At 42.3% G+C, this 19,673-nt stretch overlaps 4 protein-coding genes across 4 annotated transcripts; 2 read left to right on the top strand and 2 right to left on the bottom strand.

The window, feature by feature from the left end:
• Window positions 1-2,590: 2,590 nt before the first annotated feature.
• LOC126076914 (histone H2B type 1-C/E/F/G/I) lies at window positions 2,591-3,085 on the bottom strand. Its single transcript, XM_049885622.1, has one exon. The coding sequence runs from the start codon at window positions 3,027-3,029 to the stop codon at window positions 2,649-2,651; it is 381 nt and encodes a 126-aa protein (XP_049741579.1). The 5' UTR covers window positions 3,030-3,085; the 3' UTR covers window positions 2,591-2,648.
• Window positions 3,086-3,351: 266 nt separating this feature from the next.
• Window positions 3,352-4,378, top strand: LOC126076834 (histone H2A type 1-D). The gene has a single exon (XM_049885459.1). The coding sequence runs from the start codon at window positions 3,435-3,437 to the stop codon at window positions 3,825-3,827; it is 393 nt and encodes a 130-aa protein (XP_049741416.1). The 5' UTR covers window positions 3,352-3,434; the 3' UTR covers window positions 3,828-4,378.
• Window positions 4,379-4,944: 566 nt separating this feature from the next.
• Window positions 4,945-15,168, top strand: LOC126060665 (uncharacterized). Its single transcript, XM_049856921.1, has 3 exons — window positions 4,945-5,367; window positions 13,083-13,305; window positions 14,589-15,168. Exons 1-3 carry the CDS (start codon window positions 4,961-4,963, stop codon window positions 15,102-15,104), a joined length of 1,146 nt encoding a protein of 381 aa, XP_049712878.1. The 5' UTR covers window positions 4,945-4,960; the 3' UTR covers window positions 15,105-15,168.
• On the bottom strand, window positions 12,990-13,458 carry LOC126076901 (histone H2B type 1-C/E/F/G/I). Its single transcript, XM_049885598.1, has one exon. It carries the CDS (start codon window positions 13,417-13,419, stop codon window positions 13,039-13,041), a length of 381 nt encoding a protein of 126 aa, XP_049741555.1. The 5' UTR covers window positions 13,420-13,458; the 3' UTR covers window positions 12,990-13,038.
• Window positions 15,169-19,673: the final 4,505 nt, after the last annotated feature.

Raw genomic sequence — 19,673 nt, 5'->3', positions numbered from 1 at the left:
AATTCCAACTCATAACGACCCTATAGCACGGAATAGAACTGCCCCATAGAGTTTCCAAGAAGCGCCTGGTGGATTCAAACTGCCAACCTTTTGGTTAGCAGCTGTAGCACTTAGCCACTACACTACCAGGATTTCCCACCCACACCTATAATATATATGTAATACTGAGGGTAGATAGGAGAGGGTGGCTCTTTGGTCCTTTTCAGAAATTATTTACTATAGGAAAGACAAACCGGGAGGTAGCAGCTACTTGAATCAGAACCTAAAGATGATGCTATCTCTATTTTGGGGGAAGGGCTGGTGTTCTAAAGTATATCAGGCTTTTACAACAGGAATTTACACCATTGAGTTTCCTTTAAAATGATTAGTGTCTCAGGTGGAATGGATTCAGACCAGCTTGCCCCTTATCAGGCAGCCAATTTCTTATGTTCCAATTAAAGAGCGTACTTACCAAGTTGCAGGAGGAGCCTATGCAAAAAATGTTTCTAGTTTGGAGTTATATGAGGGAAGCCTAGTAAATAAAGGAAAATAAATGCAGCGAGGTTATGCAAAGGGAGCAGGAGCGATGGAGAGGAAAAGACAATCAAAATTTACTAAGCAAGTCCTACATGTGTTTCCAGGCCCCCTTCCTTACAACCCAACACATCTGACCATTAAATGAGGCATACCCGTAGTTCTGAGTCCCTCGGTGGTGCAAAGGGTTAAAGTGCTTGATCGCTGAGAGGTTGGAGGTTCAAGTCCACCTAGAGGCCACATGGGGTTTCCATGAGTTGGAGATGACGCTACAGCAGCAGCAACAGTTCTAGTGAAAGCGTGGGAGAGTCCCCGGAGGATATGGCATATGCGGCTTGAATTGGCACACAAAGGCAGGGAAGTCTCACAGCCACAGGTACTAGGATGTTCTGATAACAGTTCGGAGGGAAGAGATTGTTATAAAGAGGGCCTTGAACTATTAAAAAAATCTTTTTCGCACTACCAAGACAAGGAAACTTCATTGGTGTTAATTTCCAGTAGGCTTTAAAGCGAGGTTGTGCAAAGGAAGCAGGAGAGATGGGGAAGAAAAGAGAGGAAAAATTTATTAAGCAACCCTTTTATGTGTTTCTAGGACTTTAAAGCCTACTGCCTTGTTCAAGGCTACAGGACCTTGGGGTACCAATGTGGGCAGGACCAAGGGTTCCCTCCCTCCGGCTTCAGCCAGAGGTTTTAGTCAAACCTAACACCTTTGGCGCCCTGGTGGCTCAGTGGTTAAGAGCTCAGCTGCTAACCAAAAGATCAGTAGTTTGAGCCCACCATCTGCTCCTTGTAAACCCTGTGGGGCATTTCTACTCAGTCTTATAGGGCCTCTATGAGTTGGAAGTGACCGGACTGCAATGGGTTTGGGGACTTACTTCGTGTAGGCATTAAGACCTTTGCCTGCATTCCTTTATTGAACATCCCAGCAATGCCGTGCAGTAATTACTAGTTATTATTCCCCTTTTAGAGGTGAGGAAATGCTCACAGAGGCATTAATGTCTTAACTCAATATTCAAATAGGCCATCAGATCTGTATCATGTCCTAGGGGATTTCTCCCTTAAATTATGCTTATATATTTCTTTTTCACGAATACATAGTTTTTAAAAAGTATTTACGATTAACTTTTGGAGAACAAGAAGTAAATACCTTAATTATAGGTGGTGCTTAGGGAATTTTATCTACAGAGCGCTATTGCAATTTTGGATCACTCATTTAATGTTCACAGTTATCTGCTATGCAGGCTTTTGCAGATAGATATGTAGAACAAGGAGTAGAAGGTTTTGGGAGAACTCTGAGAATCCTTGGAGCCTAAGAGTGAAGAGGCTGACAGATGGAGACAGATCCCCATTTCTACCCATCTCCCCCACCTCCCCCCCAATCAGTTGTTAAATTATATAGCAGTGGAGACTTTCACTTCCTCCCTGCCCGCTCATGTTATCTTGTTGCCTGATAAGTCTCTTAGGTCCCAGTATGTTCAGCCCAGTAGAAAACTCAGTGGGTGATGAGAGTTCCTGACCTTCCCTGAAGGTAGTGTTTTAGCTACGTGAAATAATCCAGGAACAGTATATTCAGTGAAGAGATTTGTGGATACATTAGTGAATGTTGAACGACGGAGGTAGCAAAGAATGGTTTGATCTGCTGTGGTTTAGGAATGCAACCTAGAAAAATGACGCAGCTGTAGCCATTCTCAAGGTGACAGCAAATTACAAAATGAAGCAGTTTCATTTCCCCTACTATTCTCATCTAATCATCAGTCCATTTAGGACCATTCAACACCTTGTAAAATACTATAAAACACTCGTTACTCCCTATCAAAACCGATGGGATGACAAAAAGAAGCTGAAGCTAGGAAAACAAAACATCTGAAAAGGGTGGGGAAAAGTGATTTTCTGAGATCAAACCAGAACCCTAACTTCCTTGGTGGCTACCAGAGTACAACAGCGTACAAATTTATTCCTTGGCGATCCTTACACACTAAAGAGGGAGAACCGTTGTGTCTTGACATTTTAGTAATTCTCATTACGTGCGTTGTCCTATTTACGAAACTCTTCAGAGTTACAGACTTTTAAATGAAAACGTGGGTGGCTCTTAAAAGAGCCTTTGTTTTAGCATTCTTATTATGCAGATGGCAAGTTTACTTGGAGCTAGTGTACTTGGTGACGGCCTTGGTGCCCTCGGACACAGCGTGCTTGGCCAGCTCCCCGGGCAGCAGCAGGCGCACAGCCGTCTGGATCTCCCTGGACGTGATGGTCGAGCGCTTGTTGTAATGCGCCAAGCGAGACGCCTCACCAGCGATGCGCTCGAAGATGTCGTTGACGAAGGAGTTCATGATGCCCATGGCCTTGGAAGAAATGCCAGTGTCTGGGTGGACCTGCTTCAGCACCTTGTAGACGTAGACAGAGTAGCTCTCTTTGCGGCTGCGCTTGCGCTTCTTGCCATCCTTCTTCTGCGCCTTGGTCACCGCCTTCTTGGAGCCCTTCTTGGGGGCCGGAGCAGACTTAGCTGGCTCAGGCATTGTAAGGTCCAATTTACACGACCAAAAGACAAAAAGCAAAGTAAGCTTAAGAACTAACGCGCTTATTATTTGTGAGGTTTATATGCAAATTAAGGATTGTAAGATTACAGGTTCTGATTGGCTGTTTCAGTGTCTTACCCCGTAATAGGCTATTTCTTTATTCCCAACTCTCATTGGCTCTTTCCCAGTTCAAGATGAAAAATTTGACCTTTGAACTAGAAACGTATTATGTAAATAAGGTTGTTTAGATCTACTTCTTGATTGGTTAAAATTTTTTTCAGCCAATAGCACGGGCTATTTTACTAAACTACTGGAGACTATAATAGCCTAGCTCCTGGGAGCGTAGACCACCAACTTCTGTTTCAGTTAAGTCTGTCTTTCAGCACTTTTGCTCTTTTCGTTGCCATGTCCGGACGCGGGAAGCAGGGAGGCAAGGCTCGCGCCAAGGCCAAGACTCGCTCCTCTCGGGCTGGTCTCCAGTTCCCCGTGGGCCGAGTGCACCGCCTGCTCCGTAAAGGAAACTACTCCGAGCGGGTCGGGGCCGGCGCGCCGGTGTACCTGGCAGCGGTGCTGGAGTACCTGACGGCCGAGATCCTGGAGCTGGCGGGCAACGCGGCCCGCGACAACAAGAAGACGCGCATCATCCCGCGCCACCTGCAGCTGGCCATCCGCAATGACGAGGAGCTCAACAAGCTGCTGGGCAAAGTCACCATCGCTCAGGGTGGCGTCCTGCCTAATATCCAGGCTGTGCTGCTGCCCAAGAAGACCGAGAGCCACCACAAGGCCAAGGGCAAATGAAGTACCTAAAGTGTGTTCAGCTATTGCTTTCTGTCTTAACCAAAGGCTCTTTTCAGAGCCACCCACGTTTTCACATGAAAAGTCTGTAACTGACTAGTGGAAAAGGTCTTAAAAACCCTGACCATACAGTTCTTAGCTCGCTCACTGCTAATTGTATTTTTGACTATTAAGTTGTGCTAAAGACGGCAGTATGTATTTCAGGGTAAAAGTCATAAAGACGAGAAAGTGCTGTAATGTTGCAAATCAGGGCTTTAGGGGACATAGTTGGAAGGAAACCAAGTCTCGGGACCACTAGCAAACCGTTTATGAAACCTTCAGTTGTTCTGAATCAGGCCTAACCTATCGATTCGATTTGTAATATTTCTCTAGAGAGGATGGAAATCAAGTAAGGGACAGGCTATTTTTGAGGTAAATGTGTCCACTCCGCGGAAGGGAGTGGTGGGCGTGGTTGACTAGTATGTCATTAAAAAAAACCAAAAAAAGCCAAAACCTAATTGTTGGTAAAGTAATCGCTGGCTTTTCAGATTCCGAACTAAAACAAAACCCCATTTCAGCCAGCATAGGTAAGGCAACGAACAGTTGTAGCTCACTTTTGTGCCTGGTAGCCCCGTACCAGGCTCTTTATCCATATTTCTCAGATATTCCATCTAGGAACTCTGCCTTACAGATGAAAGGCTTCACAGAGTGGAGATAGGAAGTGGCAAGGCAGACGACCCGAGGTTTTAGTCAGAAAAACCGCCTGAGAGAAGAAAAAATACAAGTAAATCTTTTCTCAAGGCATGGTTCTTGGAATCTCAGGACCTCCTACGGACCTACTTAGTCGTAATCAACATCTTTTCAAGATCTCCACATAATTCATTATGGACACTGTAGTTAGAGAATTGCCGAATTAGAATATTACAAGATTGAGTTTAGAATTGTAGGCTAACGGACTGGAGAGGGGCTGCTGTGGAGTAATTCCTCCAATCAGAGTCTCTAGTTATGGACCAATCACCGCTCTCATTTTTTCAGCCAATGGTTTTATTGCGCGGGACTTTTGAAAAATCTCAAGGCCAATCAGAATGATTCTGAGTATATATAAAGGCACCTTCTAGGTGTTTTTCCGCCAACTGTCTTTTGCCAGTCGTTTCAGTATGGCTCGGACCAAGCAGACAGCTCGTAAGTCCACCGGCGGCAAGGCGCCCCGCAAGCAGCTGGCCACCAAGGCTGCCCGCAAGAGCGCCCCGGCCACCGGCGGCGTGAAGAAGCCCCACCGCTACCGGCCTGGCACTGTGGCGCTGCGCGAGATCAGGCGCTACCAGAAGTCCACCGAGCTGCTGATCCGCAAGCTGCCTTTCCAGCGGCTGGTGCGCGAGATCGCGCAGGACTTCAAGACCGACCTGCGCTTCCAGAGCTCGGCGGTCATGGCGCTGCAGGAGGCGTGCGAGGCCTACCTGGTGGGGCTGTTTGAGGACACCAATCTGTGCGCCATCCATGCCAAGCGCGTCACTATCATGCCCAAGGACATCCAGCTGGCCCGCCGTATTCGCGGGGAGAGGGCGTGAAATTTATTTGTACCTCCACAACTCAAAGGCTCTTCTCAGAGCCACCCACTTTATCTTAAAAAGAACCTGTAAACCGTTTAGACAATAGGGGAGTGGTAACTAGTACTAATGTGTAAGTTTACATAATTCTCCATACCACAAGAAAAGCAAAGTCCTTGCCGGTAGGTCAATTCCAACTCCTAGCAGCCTAGGACGTGGTAAACCATCCCATAGGGTTCCCGGTGAGCACCTGGAGGACTCGAAGTACAGATGTTTATTGGTTAGCGGCCTTGGCTCTTAAACCACTACGCCACCAGAGTTCCCAGTTAGGTCTTAAGAGTTCTCAAGGAATTTGTTCGTATTTGTGGGAAGTGGGATGGTTGCACTTTGAAATGCCCTGTTTGATTTCTTTGTGTTTTTGAGGCCTTACCAAGAAAAGCAGCTCACCTGTAAACTTTTACCAGTATTTTTGCAAATTGTATGTTTCCTTCTGTAATACAATGAAATATTGCCTAAAGCAAGTATGCGTCACAGGGAGACCCTAAGATAGTTTGATCTCTATGTTGACTGCACATGTTACAGTCACTTGGGTAGCTTTTATAAAAATATCTTTGCCTGGGGGCAAATTAGGGCCAATTTAAGGAAAAGAAAGCCTGGTGTCGTAATGGTTAAGTCCTACAGCTCCTAATGAAGAGGCCAGCAGTTTGAATCTACCAGGTGCTCCTTGGAAACTATGGGGCAGTTCTCTGTCCTACAGGGTTGCTATGAGTCAGACTCGACTTTTGAGGGCAGTGGGTTTTTTAATCAAAGCATAGGGGTCGGCCCAGGCAACAGCAATTTTTAAAACTCCTCACAGCCTGCAGCTATAGCTACATAAATTATAAACCTATGACTAATGCTTGTTTGATTCCAGACTTACAAGGAGTTTTCTAATCAAATCAGGCTTTTCTTGTAGTTTGCCTTCAGAGAGACTATACTGATCTCCAAGAGGACTTTCTGGCTTGCTTGACAACCATTTATCTCAGTACAATGAATCGAATGGTTCCTGACTTTTATAGCAATTTCAGAGGGCAGAGCTAACGGGAGTCTGTCCTGAGAGATGGAGCTGCTTTCGGTGGCTGACAATATCAGGCTTTCAGGGTTGCTACAAGGGTGACCAGGCGACGCCGTGGTCTTTCTCCTTTGCCCTTTTTAATGCAATGTATAATTTTTTTCCCAGGTATTTCTTTTATTTTTTAAAACTTTTTTTTATTATGAGACATTCAAAATATACGAAAGTAGAGATAATAGTATGATAAACCAGCTTTAAAATCACCAACACTGGCCAAATATGTTTTATCTATATCCCTTTCACTTCAAAGCAAATCACATGATTTCATCTCTCAAAATTTAAATACACATCTGTCATTTTAAAACCTAGTTATGATACCATCATTATTCCTCCAACAAACAAGAGTGCTTCTTTACTATCAATGAATTTTAAAATTTATATACTCCACATGTATTTGCTGAGAGTTTACAATGTGCCAGGCTCTATTCTATGTACTTGGAATACACTGTAGAACAAAAAAGACAAAATTCACCACTTTCTTTGAATTTACATTTGATTCTAGAATACACAGGCAAAAAAGCAGATAAATAACACATGAGGTGTATTAGATCCTGAGAAAGCGAAAAATAAAACAAGAATAAGGAGTGGTATAGGGAGTTGAAATTTAGAGGTGACCAATGAAGACCACACTAAGAAGATAATATTTCAGCAAAGGCCTGAAAGAAATGAAGAGATCCACATCTTGTGGGGATGTATAGGGGGAGATGAGGGCGAGAGTGCTGAGTTGCCAGGGTAGCTATATGGAATGAGCAGGGAACAACAGGAGGAGATGACAGCAAGGGAGTAAAAGAAAGTCAGAACACATAGGGGCTTGTAGGCCACTCTACAGAATTCGGCTTTTGCTCTGCGCAAGATGGAAAGCCTTGAGAGGACTTAAACATAGGCGTTTCTGTGTTCACCTCTCATTTAAGTCAGTTCTGCCTTGTTTTTAGATACTTTCACTTGTGCGCCAATAAGAAAATTAGGGCCCAGGGGTTTGGTTTTGTTTTGTGCTTTTCAGACTTTGAAAATAGAAGCTGACCTGGTGCTTTTCATAGACAGGGAAAAAAGGGAAAACCTTATGTAATAGCTTATTTTGGGTTAATCTTGGTTCATATTTTTGTATTTCAGTTTATTCATTTCATGGCCAGAGGCAAATTATTTAGCCTCAGGATTGCAAACCCAGTGTCTTCAGGGACCAGGTAAGGGTTCCTTGTATCGGGAACAATGGTGAACTACTCAGCTTTTTTGCACTGGGTGATTCAATCAGTAATAAATCTGGCTGAATTCTACCCTCTTGATTGTCAGTTGTAAGTTCCCTGTAGCACTTTCCATCTTGTGCCATGTGGCAAAAAGAGGTGTTAATACTTACTTTGGGAACTGTCTAGGTGGTTAAAGGATTCATGATTTCATTAGTTCAAATATTTGTAATTTAGTATCTACCATGTAGGCACTGCTCTAAGGGCTTTACATGGATTATTTTGTTTAATCCTTGCAATAACTCTGTGGTTTGGGAACCGTTAACAGCCCTCCTACAAGGATGAAGACTCTGAAGTATAGTGAGGTGAACTACTTTATGCTGGTGCTCATTTGGAGAACTGAGTCATGGACCCTATCTTGGGGGCTAGTGAATGAATGGGCATTGTGAATGACGTGCGAATTTTTATTTTACTAATTCATCCATCCAGTCAACCAGCCAGCTATCCATTCATTTCATCCATCCATCCATCCATCCATCCATCCATCCATCCATCCATCCATCCATCCATCCATCCATCCATCCATCCATCCATCCATCCATCCAATACTTTTCGAGTATGTAGTATGTGCCCGGCATTGTTCTAGGTACAGTAAATAAAATAGGCAAAGTCTCTTCTTTGTGGAGTTTACTTACATTCTAGTTTCGGGAGACAGAAAATTAACAAAAAATAAGCAAATGTAGTATGCCAGTAGGTTAAACAAATAAAATCAACACAGAAAACAGCCTAAGGGAAATAACGACTGTGAGGGGATGGGAGAGATGATTGGTGGATAGTTGCAATTTTAAACAGAGTGATTGGGGAAGGCCTCACAACTGAGATAAGGCTGAGGAGAGGCCTGAAGCTTCTAATGGAGCAAGGTCTTCATGTATCTGTGGGAAGATTATTCCACCAAGAAGAGACAGTGATCGCACAGACCCTGAGTCAGGAACACACCCAAGGTCATGGCCACTGTTCTGATAACCAACTCCATAAAACCAAGGTCCTCTGCTATTATCTCAAGCTGGAATTTTGAGGTAACTCAGTACTACTTTAAACATTCTTGATATTTTTCCCAAAATCAATGCTCCAGGTCCCTCAGGACACTCAGTTAAGATGGGGAACCAAGAAGTAGGGACAGATGAGTGCTTATGTACCCCATGAAGAGTGGTCATCGTGATTCAAGGATACAAGTATTTAAAGAAAGAGTATTAATTATGTGATGATTTACTTAAAATGAGAAATATGAGATTTGAGTTTGTAAATTATCATTATTATGTTGTACTTTTCAGTAGAAAGAAAATCTAAACAAGATATTTGTAAAAAGGCTTTCTAGATTGTAATATGTACATTTCTTTTTTGTGAATTCATTACATAGGATATCTATAGATGAGTTCTCCAGTACAAATAAAACTCCTCATCTGATTGCCAAGTGAACTCTATCTTAAAACTTCCATAGTGGTCATAATTTGATCGCCAAAACCATAATTGTTAAAACAAAACAAAATTAGATTAAAAACTTAAATTTTTTTTTTTTGTTTATGGCAAAGATGATACATGTTCCCCAACTGCTGATCTTGAGCCCTGGCTGAATCTTGGCATAGAATTTGAGAGATCACATCTCTTCAGAACCCTTCAAACTGGGTGAGACTGCAGACCAAATGCAGGGATTTTCATTATGATGTGCGAACTATCAAATACATTCACGTTTTTCTAAGTGGTGTTTGAGGGAAGAACAGGAATCTAGTATTCTTTAGGATTTGCCCAGATAACTCTAGGAGATTTTCAGGGAGCAACATCCATTTCCTAGTGTCTCTATTTTTTTCGTGAGCTTTTCTAATATTCCAATAAACAACATATTAGCTAAAACTGTCCTGTCCTTATCTTCACATCCAGCTCTGAAAGATCAGTGGGCTGGGGACAGAGTTCCATTGTTGGTAAAAACAAGTATGGCTTCCTGTTGTCTGGTTTATACTTTGGAGAAACTCAACTACCTTTTGTTTTGGTTTTCTATGAGATATGAAATCTTAACTTTCTTCTATAGTTGGAGTGTCTTGACCTGAAATTAGGGATCTGGACCTTGCTTTGGTGGAGGGTATTTTAGTTAAGGTAATGCTTTTTTTTTTTTTTTTTTAAAAAAAAAAAAATGCTTACTACTGGAACAGGTAAACCACAGAACCTCAGTGGCTTAACACAATACAAGTTAATTTTCTGCTTGTATGAGGTCCCAACTGGAGTCTGTGGATCAGCAGGCAGCTTTTCTAAGCAGAATCAGGAACCTAGGTGTCATATATTTTGTGGCTCAACCATCTAGATACATAGCACCCCTCTACCCTGCTCTAATTCCCTTTCCAGAACACTTGCTTACCTTTTAAAATCACTATCCTGAAGCCCCCTGTACTTTTTTTGATTCTTATTAGAGTTGTATTGCTTTTACATCTTTCCAAGCGAACGATTCTTGCCAGTATTTCTAATCCATTTATTTTGTGCTGAGAAGCTCCAGCGTTCTTCTGAAGATGTAAGAACTCACCAGTTTGGCTCCAAGAGCTACACATACTCTCTCACTCTCATTTCATTTATACTGTTTTCAGGCATCAGTTTTGGTAGAGACCACTGGTTTTCTTTTCTTATTCAGTAATTAAACCCCTAAACTTCCTTTGCAGCCAGGTATGGTCATTGACTGTTTTTGGTCAGTAGGGTATTAGCAAAAGTGGGGCTATACCATCCCAGAGCTTCCATAAATGGTGGGGGTGTTCCCCCCACACCCCCCCCTTGCCTTTTTCTCCTTACTTGAGAATGGAGTGTGGATATGATAGCTGTTGCTAGAGCCGACATCTTGGACTACAGGGTGCAAGGGGCATATTAAGAATGACAGAGCTAGGATGTCAGGTGGGAAGTTATGTTCACGACAATGGTAGCTTCCCCATACACTACCAGGCAGGCCATTCCTGAGGTCATGGAACAGAAAGGTTCACAGACAATTTCAGATACCAGAGTTTCATGGTTTATTTGATTTATAAAACATATAGCGAGAAGCAAGGCAAAAGAGATGCTGTAGGTTAACACATTTAGAATAGTTTGCAAATGGGGCAGTCACATTACCTGAATCCCTGGTTATGCATTGTTCATACGTCCTGGCTTTCTGTTTCTCTCTGTCTGATTAATCTTCTCACTGATAGTGTGGTTATGAGAACCAGAGCTCATGATGAGTAAAGAGGCTCAGCAGATGGAAGGCACTTAAATCCAGCACATGCTTGCTGTTTCAGACAGATACAAACACAAGCACAGGGCCGCTGGCATAGCTCTCCTATGAAGTTCTGAGCAGCTGTGCCTTTTATGTTCTTGTCACTGGCACAGAGAAAATAGGACCAGAATGAGCATCATCAATGGGTGGCCCATTTAAGATGTCTAAATATTTGGTACCTCACAGATATTTGGCATTTCTTGATTCTTTTGTCTATTTCTATGTCTGTGAGTCTCTGTGTGGTTTTTTCTATGTCATACATGTCTCTTATTACTAACTTATCATAACTTTTGAATTTTGCCTACATATCACATGCTCTTTGGTTAACTATTTAACACTTGTTTTGTAGTTATGAAATTCCTATGTAACATTCCCTATCAGTTTCATCTATCCCATTTGGTGGTGGTGTTGTTTTGGTTCTCGTTAGCAGAATTCAAGAGCAGAATATATTTCAGAATATATTCTCAAATAGTACAGCAAACACACAATACACACAGAAGGAGTTGAGCTCCCTAAGGATAGAGGAACTTCTGTTCCAGGCCTGAGATATATACTTTTATATGAAAGAGAAAGAGACTAGTATTTTAAAATAATCACTGATGATTATTTTAGGTTGTTTGTCACTTTCAGGAGTTTACTAATGCATACAGATGTACACTAAAGAAACCTTCTCTTATTTAAAAAAAAAAATTCTTGAAAGGAATAATGGACAAGGTTTGAAATTATGGTATTCCTTCCTAGTTTTCAGTAAGATATTGCCATTTTAGTATAACACTGCACTAGGAGTTCCACAAAATCCTTGATAAAAAATAAGAAATGGCCACATAAGAGTATAAATGTGTGGCCCCAGTTCTAAACTACAGTCTACCAACACAGAGTTGAACTCTGCACATTTTTGTGACTCATTCTCTCACTCTCTTTCTCTTAACACATACATACATATGTATATATCCAATTTTGGGAAATAGACTCAGCGAAAAAAATTTTTTCCCCCTTTCTTCTCTGTTCTTAAAATTCATTTGGCCAACCCATAGAGAAATTTTCTATGACTGTCCCAAAGGAAACCAGCAATTCAACGTAAAATCCATCTTATGTCTCTTTCTTCCTTGCTGTTTCTCCTGCTCCAGAACTGCCTCCAGAAAACTTGAAATTCTTCAAGATTCAGTCAATTCAGATTTTGACAATGCTGTACTCCCAAACTCAGGCTTCCCACTTCTGTTAGTTTGTGAGATGATTGTTTAAATACCCTTCTCGGACTGGGAGACCTGAGGACATGGATAGTTTTCTGTCTTGCTCATTCCTCTTTCCCTGGTACTGATCACTTTCTGATTTTAAGAGGCTCTCAGTAAATAAATAAACTCAAGAGTCCTAGACCATCCAATCAAATTTCCATTCAGTAAAGAATTTTGGTGAATGATTCAACAGAGAAACGCCCAGGAGGGAAAATGCACATGGGACATGGTTAAGCTGGGGGCAGTGATAGAAAGGCTATAACATTGCAGACAGCCTGTTATATACACATGACTTTTTTTTTTGAAAATCTGTAACCTAAATTGTATTTTTTGATGATGCTTTCAGCTTCTTTAAGGGGAAGAGTACCCAAGATTGGATTTTTTGCTGGCTGCCTGCCAACCACATTACCTAAGAACAAGCCACATTGTTTTACAGGGTGTCTGTAGTTTCTTCATCCCCTCTTTCTCTTACAAATCCTATTTAATCTTTCTAAAAAAGGTAAAATCTAAAACTATATAGATCTGGTTTTTCCCTTTCTAATCAGCTCCCCAATTCTTCCGATCTATTGTTAAAATTTTTTATCCTATCAGGATAGTGTTCATTTGTTAAATCCTACTGGATAGTAACCCATTAAAGGACATACCTTTTATGTTAACATTCAACTGCTTTTGGAGCCTAAATACAAATGGTACTTACTCCACTGCTTTCTTTCCCACTTTGTTGTTTACATCATATAAGTAATTGCTTCCAACTATAAGATTCATTGAGCGATTAAACAGGTGAAGTGGGTATAAAGAAAACATCTGATCTGGTGTCATGGCTCTCTTTTGAATCTGTGTGGCTCTGAAAAGAGCCTTTGGGTTTCAGGTGCCCATGTAAACATTTACTTGGAGCTGGTGTACTTGGTGACGGCCTTGGTGCCCTCAGACACCGCGTGCTTGGCCAGCTCCCCGGGCAACAACAGACGCACGGCCGTCTGGATCTCCCTGGATGTGATGGTGGAGCGCTTGTTGTAATGCGCCAAGCGCGATGCCTCCCCCGCGATACGCTCGAAGATGTCATTGACAAAGGAGTTCATGATGCCCATGGCCTTGGACGAAATGCCTGTGTCCGGGTGGACCTGCTTCAGCACCTTGTAGACGTAGACAGAGTAGCTCTCCTTGCGGCTGCGCTTGCGCTTCTTGCCATCCTTCTTCTGCGCCTTGGTCACCGCCTTCTTGGAGCCCTTCTTCGGGGCAGGAGCGGACTTAGCTGGTTCAGGCATGGTAAGGATCTCTTCACTATGACACTGGAGAGTGAAGCCTGACAGTTAAGCTGGCTTATTTTTATAGAGCTTCTATGCAAATAAGAGCTTAGTCATATCCTATCTCTGATTGGAGGAAATTAGTGAGTAAGGTTTATGCAAATAAGATGAATTCCAGTCTACTTTTTGATTGGCTGTGTCTGCGAAACCTAACGTAGGTTCTTTTCTGCATTTAAAAAGTGTATTTTCCTTTTGAAAACAGAAAATTAAATTATTATCTTGCCAATAGTATCTAGTTACGAAAAAAGTATTTTCTCCTCTCACCCCATCCGGACCTATACAAGGACAAAAGTGATACTAAGTAAAAAAAAAAAAAGTAGCGTTTGTAATTTCCTGCCAAGGTGCAGTATCCGGTGCTTTTAAAATTATCCTTGAATTAATTATACAGAACAGAGAATATAAAAATTAGCAAAATATTCAAATATTTTCAAAGTTATGTCACTTGCACTCAGTTTGGTCTGATCAGAGTCAGCACCATTCTTACATATTCAAACATTTTCAAGAATCAGAGGATCGTCATATTACAACGGGGGTGCCATTTTAATGTTCGGAAGTACGAAAGAGGGCGGACGTGTACTTGTTCAAACATTTTTTTAAGGCTAGCTTTTAAGGATAAGGGAGCCCTTGTTACGGAGTGGTTAAGCGCCAGTGGTTAAGCGCTCGACTGCTAACCAAAGATCAGCGGTTCGAACCCAGCAGGCGCTCTGCGGGAGAACAATGTGGCAGTAGAGTTCCGTAAAGATTTCCATCCTTGGAAATTTCTATGGGACAGTTCTGTTCTTTCCTGCAGGATCTCTGTGAGTCGGAATCGACTCCACTACAACCGTTTGGTTTTGGTTTTTCCAAGGATAAAGGACGAAACTGCACCAATCACGTTCAAGCGCGGGGTTTTGAAATGGCAAAGAGGTTTACATTCCCGGGCTCAGCAGCTGGAGAAAATTAATTTCCGTCTCTTCCCAGGCATCTTTTCTAACTTTAGTAAATAGCAAGTGGGTTAAAAGAAAATCAATTAGAGTGTATGTAAGACAAATCTAGTAAAGGAGAAAATCAAACACAGTTCAATAGGTCAAGATGTTTTAAAGTGAGACCTAGTAGCCAATCACAAGGCCTGTCAAGTTATTTAATTCAAGGCGCGCAGTTTGAATATTCGGGCCAATCAGGAAGGCCTTCTGTTTATAAATAGGAGCAAGAGCAGTTGTTACTTCTATTGTCCTGAGGTTTACTCAGCAGTCTCCATGGCTCGTACCAAGCAGACAGCTCGCAAATCCACCGGCGGCAAGGCGCCCCGCAAGCAGCTGGCCACCAAGGCTGCCCGCAAGAGCGCCCCGGCCACCGGCGGCGTGAAGAAGCCCCACCGCTACCGGCCCGGCACCGTGGCGCTGCGCGAGATCAGGCGCTACCAGAAGTCCACCGAGCTGCTGATCCGCAAGCTGCCTTTCCAGCGGCTGGTGCGCGAGATCGCGCAGGACTTCAAGACCGACCTGCGCTTCCAGAGCTCGGCCGTCATGGCGCTGCAGGAGGCGTGCGAGGCCTACCTGGTGGGACTGTTTGAGGACACTAACCTGTGCGCCATCCATGCCAAGCGCGTCACCATCATGCCCAAGGACATCCAGCTGGCCCGCCGCATCCGCGGGGAGAGGGCGTAAATCGTCTTTCCAAGTGAGTGCAGACTTTGAACCCAAAGGCTCTTTTCAGAGCCAACCATCTTTTCAGTGAAAGATGCTGTGACAGGTTATAAGGACCATGACGTCGTTAATATTAATACCGTGGAGTCGATTTTGAAGAGTCGAAATGGGAAGCCTAGGTTGCAGTCTTTGAATTTACCTCTCTAGAAATTTGTTGCTATGGAAAACAAGTTACTCGAGCCAGCCTTTACGGATTTTCTTTGGCCCTGCTTTTTGCCCTGATAGCTTTGTCAGCTCTAAGCTCAGCTTGAATCTAAATGCAGTGTTCAGAGCTCTCTATAATGTTAAAAGGTGTTATCAGAGATAACCATTTACTCAAAATAACTTGGGATGGGTATGGGCCGCTTGAGGCGCCTATGGCGGCTGCCGACATCGCTCTACCGTACCCTTCTCCGGAGCCTACCCAGCCACTGTCGCCACTGAAGCATACATACTACCCTACTTTCCTGTCTCCAATGCTGGTTGGCTATAGTGTGTTTTTGGTGAAAGTTTACACAGCAAATGAGGTACCCAGTTTCTGTTCATACTCAATTTCATATTCAATTTCTGTTCATTTCCAGTGATAGTGGTTACATTTTTCACAATGTGTCACGTTCATTTATGTTCTGGTTGTTATCGAAATCTCATACTCAGAGTCACAGTGAAGATGCCTGAGAAGTATTAGTTACATTCTGCGTGAGATTAGGTCCGTCTAGCAGTTCAAGGAAGAAATCTAAACGTTTTAAATCACATACGGAGCAACTTAATGTGGAGTTTGGTGGGAAAAATTAAAAAGAGCAGATCACTCAACTCAGCAAACAAGTATCATTGGCTATAATGTTACTACATCATCAGCTCCCAAGAGTAACCCCAGTATCGGTTCTTTCAATGGCAAGTAACCCTATTGGTTTAGGTCTCCATGGGGGGCTTCCAGGTTTGAGTAGATTGGTTTAAGCAGCTTGGGTTTGAATATATCCAACTTCTGTACTATGAGGTCAGATGCATTGGCAATTTATGCCAAACCCCGAAATAATGGCCTGAACATGGAAAATCTCTGCTCAGGGCATGCTGTCAAATCCTGATCTAATGAGGCAGTTTATTACAGCCAGACCACAAATGCAGCAGTTGGCATAAAATCGGAAATTAATCATATGCTTAATAATCCAGATGTAATGAGACTGGAACTTGCCAGGAATTCAGTAATGCAAAAAACGATGAGAGGAAGGACGTATTCTCGAGCAACTGGAAAAGCTCTTGAAGGGACTCAGTGCTTTCTGGCATGCACATTGATACTCAAGAACCACGCTGAGTGCTGCTGAAGAGGAGATTGATGGTCATACATTTGCTTCCTCACTGAAAAATACATCTTCAGGTGAAGGTCCAGAAAATGCAGCTGTTATCCAGTCATGGATTTCACGGGTGTCCCAGAGTTTGTTAACTTCTAGGGTACCATTAGCAGTGTCAGTGGCACTAGCAGTTGTGGTTCCAGTGGTGTAATTGGACAGAGTGCTACGGCAAATGTGGGGCCTGCAGCAGCAGCTAGTACGTTCAGCATACCAGGAATTAAGAGTTAGTTGCAGCAAATAACTGAAAACTCACACTTTGTGCGGACCATGTCTGCACCCTACATGAGAAGTGTTCTGTGTGGTTCTATAATGCTGTCAAATCCCATACGCTATAAGCTACTATTATGCTTTCAAAATACATATGTGTATCACTCGTAATATGAATTTAGAAATAAAAATATGTCTAACTTTTGTGAGGTTCTCTGATGTTAATCATAAGCCCTTAGAAACCTTTAAGTCATGAGAAAGTTATTTTGAAAAATTCTGAACTTAGACATAGAAGCATGTGAAATATGTAAACAATGTAAGCGAACTTTGACCTGCCATGCTGTGATAAAGAAGACATAGTTAATCTTTGTAGAGCATTGAGACATAAGTGTAAACAGACTCCCTAATCTCTAACCTTGAGGGAGAGATGCGTCACTTGGCTCATCTTTAACCATGAAGAAAGACCCTTATTGTGTGAGGCCAAGGTGAGAATTTCACATATAAACCCTGAATCTCTGCTCACTCAAGGAGAGAGAGCAGAGGCAAAGAAAATTTTCTCTCCTCTCCTACTCTCTCAAAAGACCTAGAGCCTACTGAGACCATGCCCGCCACCAGCGACCTCGGACTCCAGCTACAAGGGACCTCAGTTGAGTTGGAGCATGGTCAAGCCTTCCTCCCAAGACCTGTTGTTAAAGGTAAAAGGCTTAAATCTGAAGATTTAGACTCTAATCATTGTATTCGTTAATTCTGATTCTACAGTTCTAAATTAACGTTGTGAGGTCTTACTTGCATGCTTTGCCATGACTACCTTGCAATAAACTGAATGAGTTTATGCATGATAAACCCGAGTATTTCTCCATTAATTTTCTAAGATAAAATCCTACACAGTAAGAAGCATGGTAAGATCATTAAAGCAAAACCCAAATCTTGTTGCACTGATGATGCTAAATAATCCCCTAATTTGCTAGAAATCCTCAGCTGCAAGGACAAATGAGAAAACAGCTCCCAACTTTCTTTGAAAAAGTGTAGATCTCTAAAGCACACCTGAAGCAGTGCAGTCCGTAGATTTAGCAGGGTTTAGCAGACAGCAGTGGAAGGTCCCAGCCTCACCTTGGCCTAAGGTGATTAGGAAACACTGGAAGTGCTTCAGGAACCAAGTGTACAGCTCTGCATGTACTGAAAACACAAGTCCAAAGGCAGGACCAAAGAACTTGGACTCCAGCGGCTTATTCAACAAATATTGTAGGCTGGAGTAAATCCTCAGCCATAGAATTCGGAAGTCGGATTTTAGCAAAACGGAACAGCTCAGGGCAATGAGATTATTGAACCTTGAAGCAAACTTCCAAGCTCTAATAATACAAGGTGTTTTCATATGACCATTGAAAGGTTATTGGACTCTAGACCCTCAAAATAGCATTTCTGTGTGTGTGTGTGTGTATATATATATATATATATATAATTTTAAGGTGGGATGGTACAAAGACATAGCAAAACAAAGCCAGGGAAAACGAAAGAAAACAAAAACCCTAAACATGAAAGTTAACAGCAGCTTTATTTGTAGTAGCCCCAAACTGAAAACAACCTGCTGTCTTTGAATTCCAAGAAAATATGAAAAACTCCAAACCAAACTCTTTGTCATTGAGTCAATTCCGACTCATGGTGACGTCATGTGTTACGGAATAGAACTGCTCCATAGGGTTTTCTTTGCTCTAATTTTTTTGTAGAAGGAGCCCCGGTGGTGCAATGGTTAAGAGCTGGGCAGTTCGAATCTACTATCCTCTACTAAGAAACCCTATGGGGCAGTTCTACTGGCTCCTAAGTGTCCCTATGAGTTGGAAACTACTCAACCACAAAGTGTTTGGTTTTGTTTTTTCAATTAAAAAAAATAAAAAAGGAGTGGAAAAATATGTGTCTTTTTTGCTCTGTTTATGATTTATTTATGTGAAAAGTTCACTAAAAGATGTTTTCCAAGATTGTCCTAGCTATTGTTTTAATATCTCAGGACCCAGATGATGTGTCCTTGTAGTCCAGCTCCAGCTAGGTCACATTCTTTATACTCAAGGACAGGGAATAAATGGCTCCAATTTTATCTCCTAAATTAACATTCAATGGTTTCTAGGGACGTCATCTATGTCTTCCTAATGCAACCAGCTTAGCAAATATCTTTTTAAATTTAAAAATCCAGAGTGATGGCTACTTTATTTTTAGAACTCGCTCAGGATTCCTTTGCATAGCATTAGATTTTATGACAGCTTTGCTTGAGTTCTAAGCAGCATTCACAGGAGGAGACAACCCCCTCCCCAGCAACCTCCATATGAGAAAAGGAACAGAGAATGAGCTCAGGGCAATTTAGATCCCTTTTCCCTGCAACCCATCATTGATTAAATGTATAACGCTTAACCAGAAAAAAAAAAAAAAAGCCCCCAAAAAACCCATTGCTGTCCAGTCGATACCCAAAAACCCAGGGCCGTCGAGTCGATTCCGACTCATAGCGACCCTATAGGACAGAGTTGAACTGCCCCGTAGAGTTTCCAAGGAGCGCCTGGTGGTCCAGTCGTTACTGGTGTTATTTTGGAAAAGTCCCCAAATCATTTCATATGCTTTAGCTCTGCCTATATTTTGTTGGTAAGAATAGAGTAAGCAACAATAGAAATTTAATTGCCAACTAGAGGTCAGCTATTTTGCTTACAATAACTCAATTATCAACAAATATTTATCGAGTTTAGGGATAAAGCCACTGCGATTCACATAATTAACAAACATGCCCAATATCATAGGCTGATAGTAGCTGCTCACGGATTCCAAACCCAAAGCCTAGCTTCTTCCACTTCGCTGGGCTGCCTGGCAATATAACTATTAATTTCTTTGGTTCTTGGGATTTGGGCTTCTTTTTTGAATCCGGTATAGCAAACTATGCAAGAATATATATGGAATGAGTGAGCGAATCTTTAAATACACACACACACACACACACACACAGAAACGAGGTAATGTCCTT

This window comes from Elephas maximus, chromosome 1 (genome assembly GCF_024166365.1).
Source record: "Elephas maximus indicus isolate mEleMax1 chromosome 1, mEleMax1 primary haplotype, whole genome shotgun sequence".
Taxonomy (NCBI): Eukaryota; Metazoa; Chordata; class Mammalia; order Proboscidea; family Elephantidae; genus Elephas; species Elephas maximus.
The sequence above is the reverse complement of the archived record's forward strand: the minus strand, read 5'-3'. Positions and strand labels throughout refer to the sequence as shown.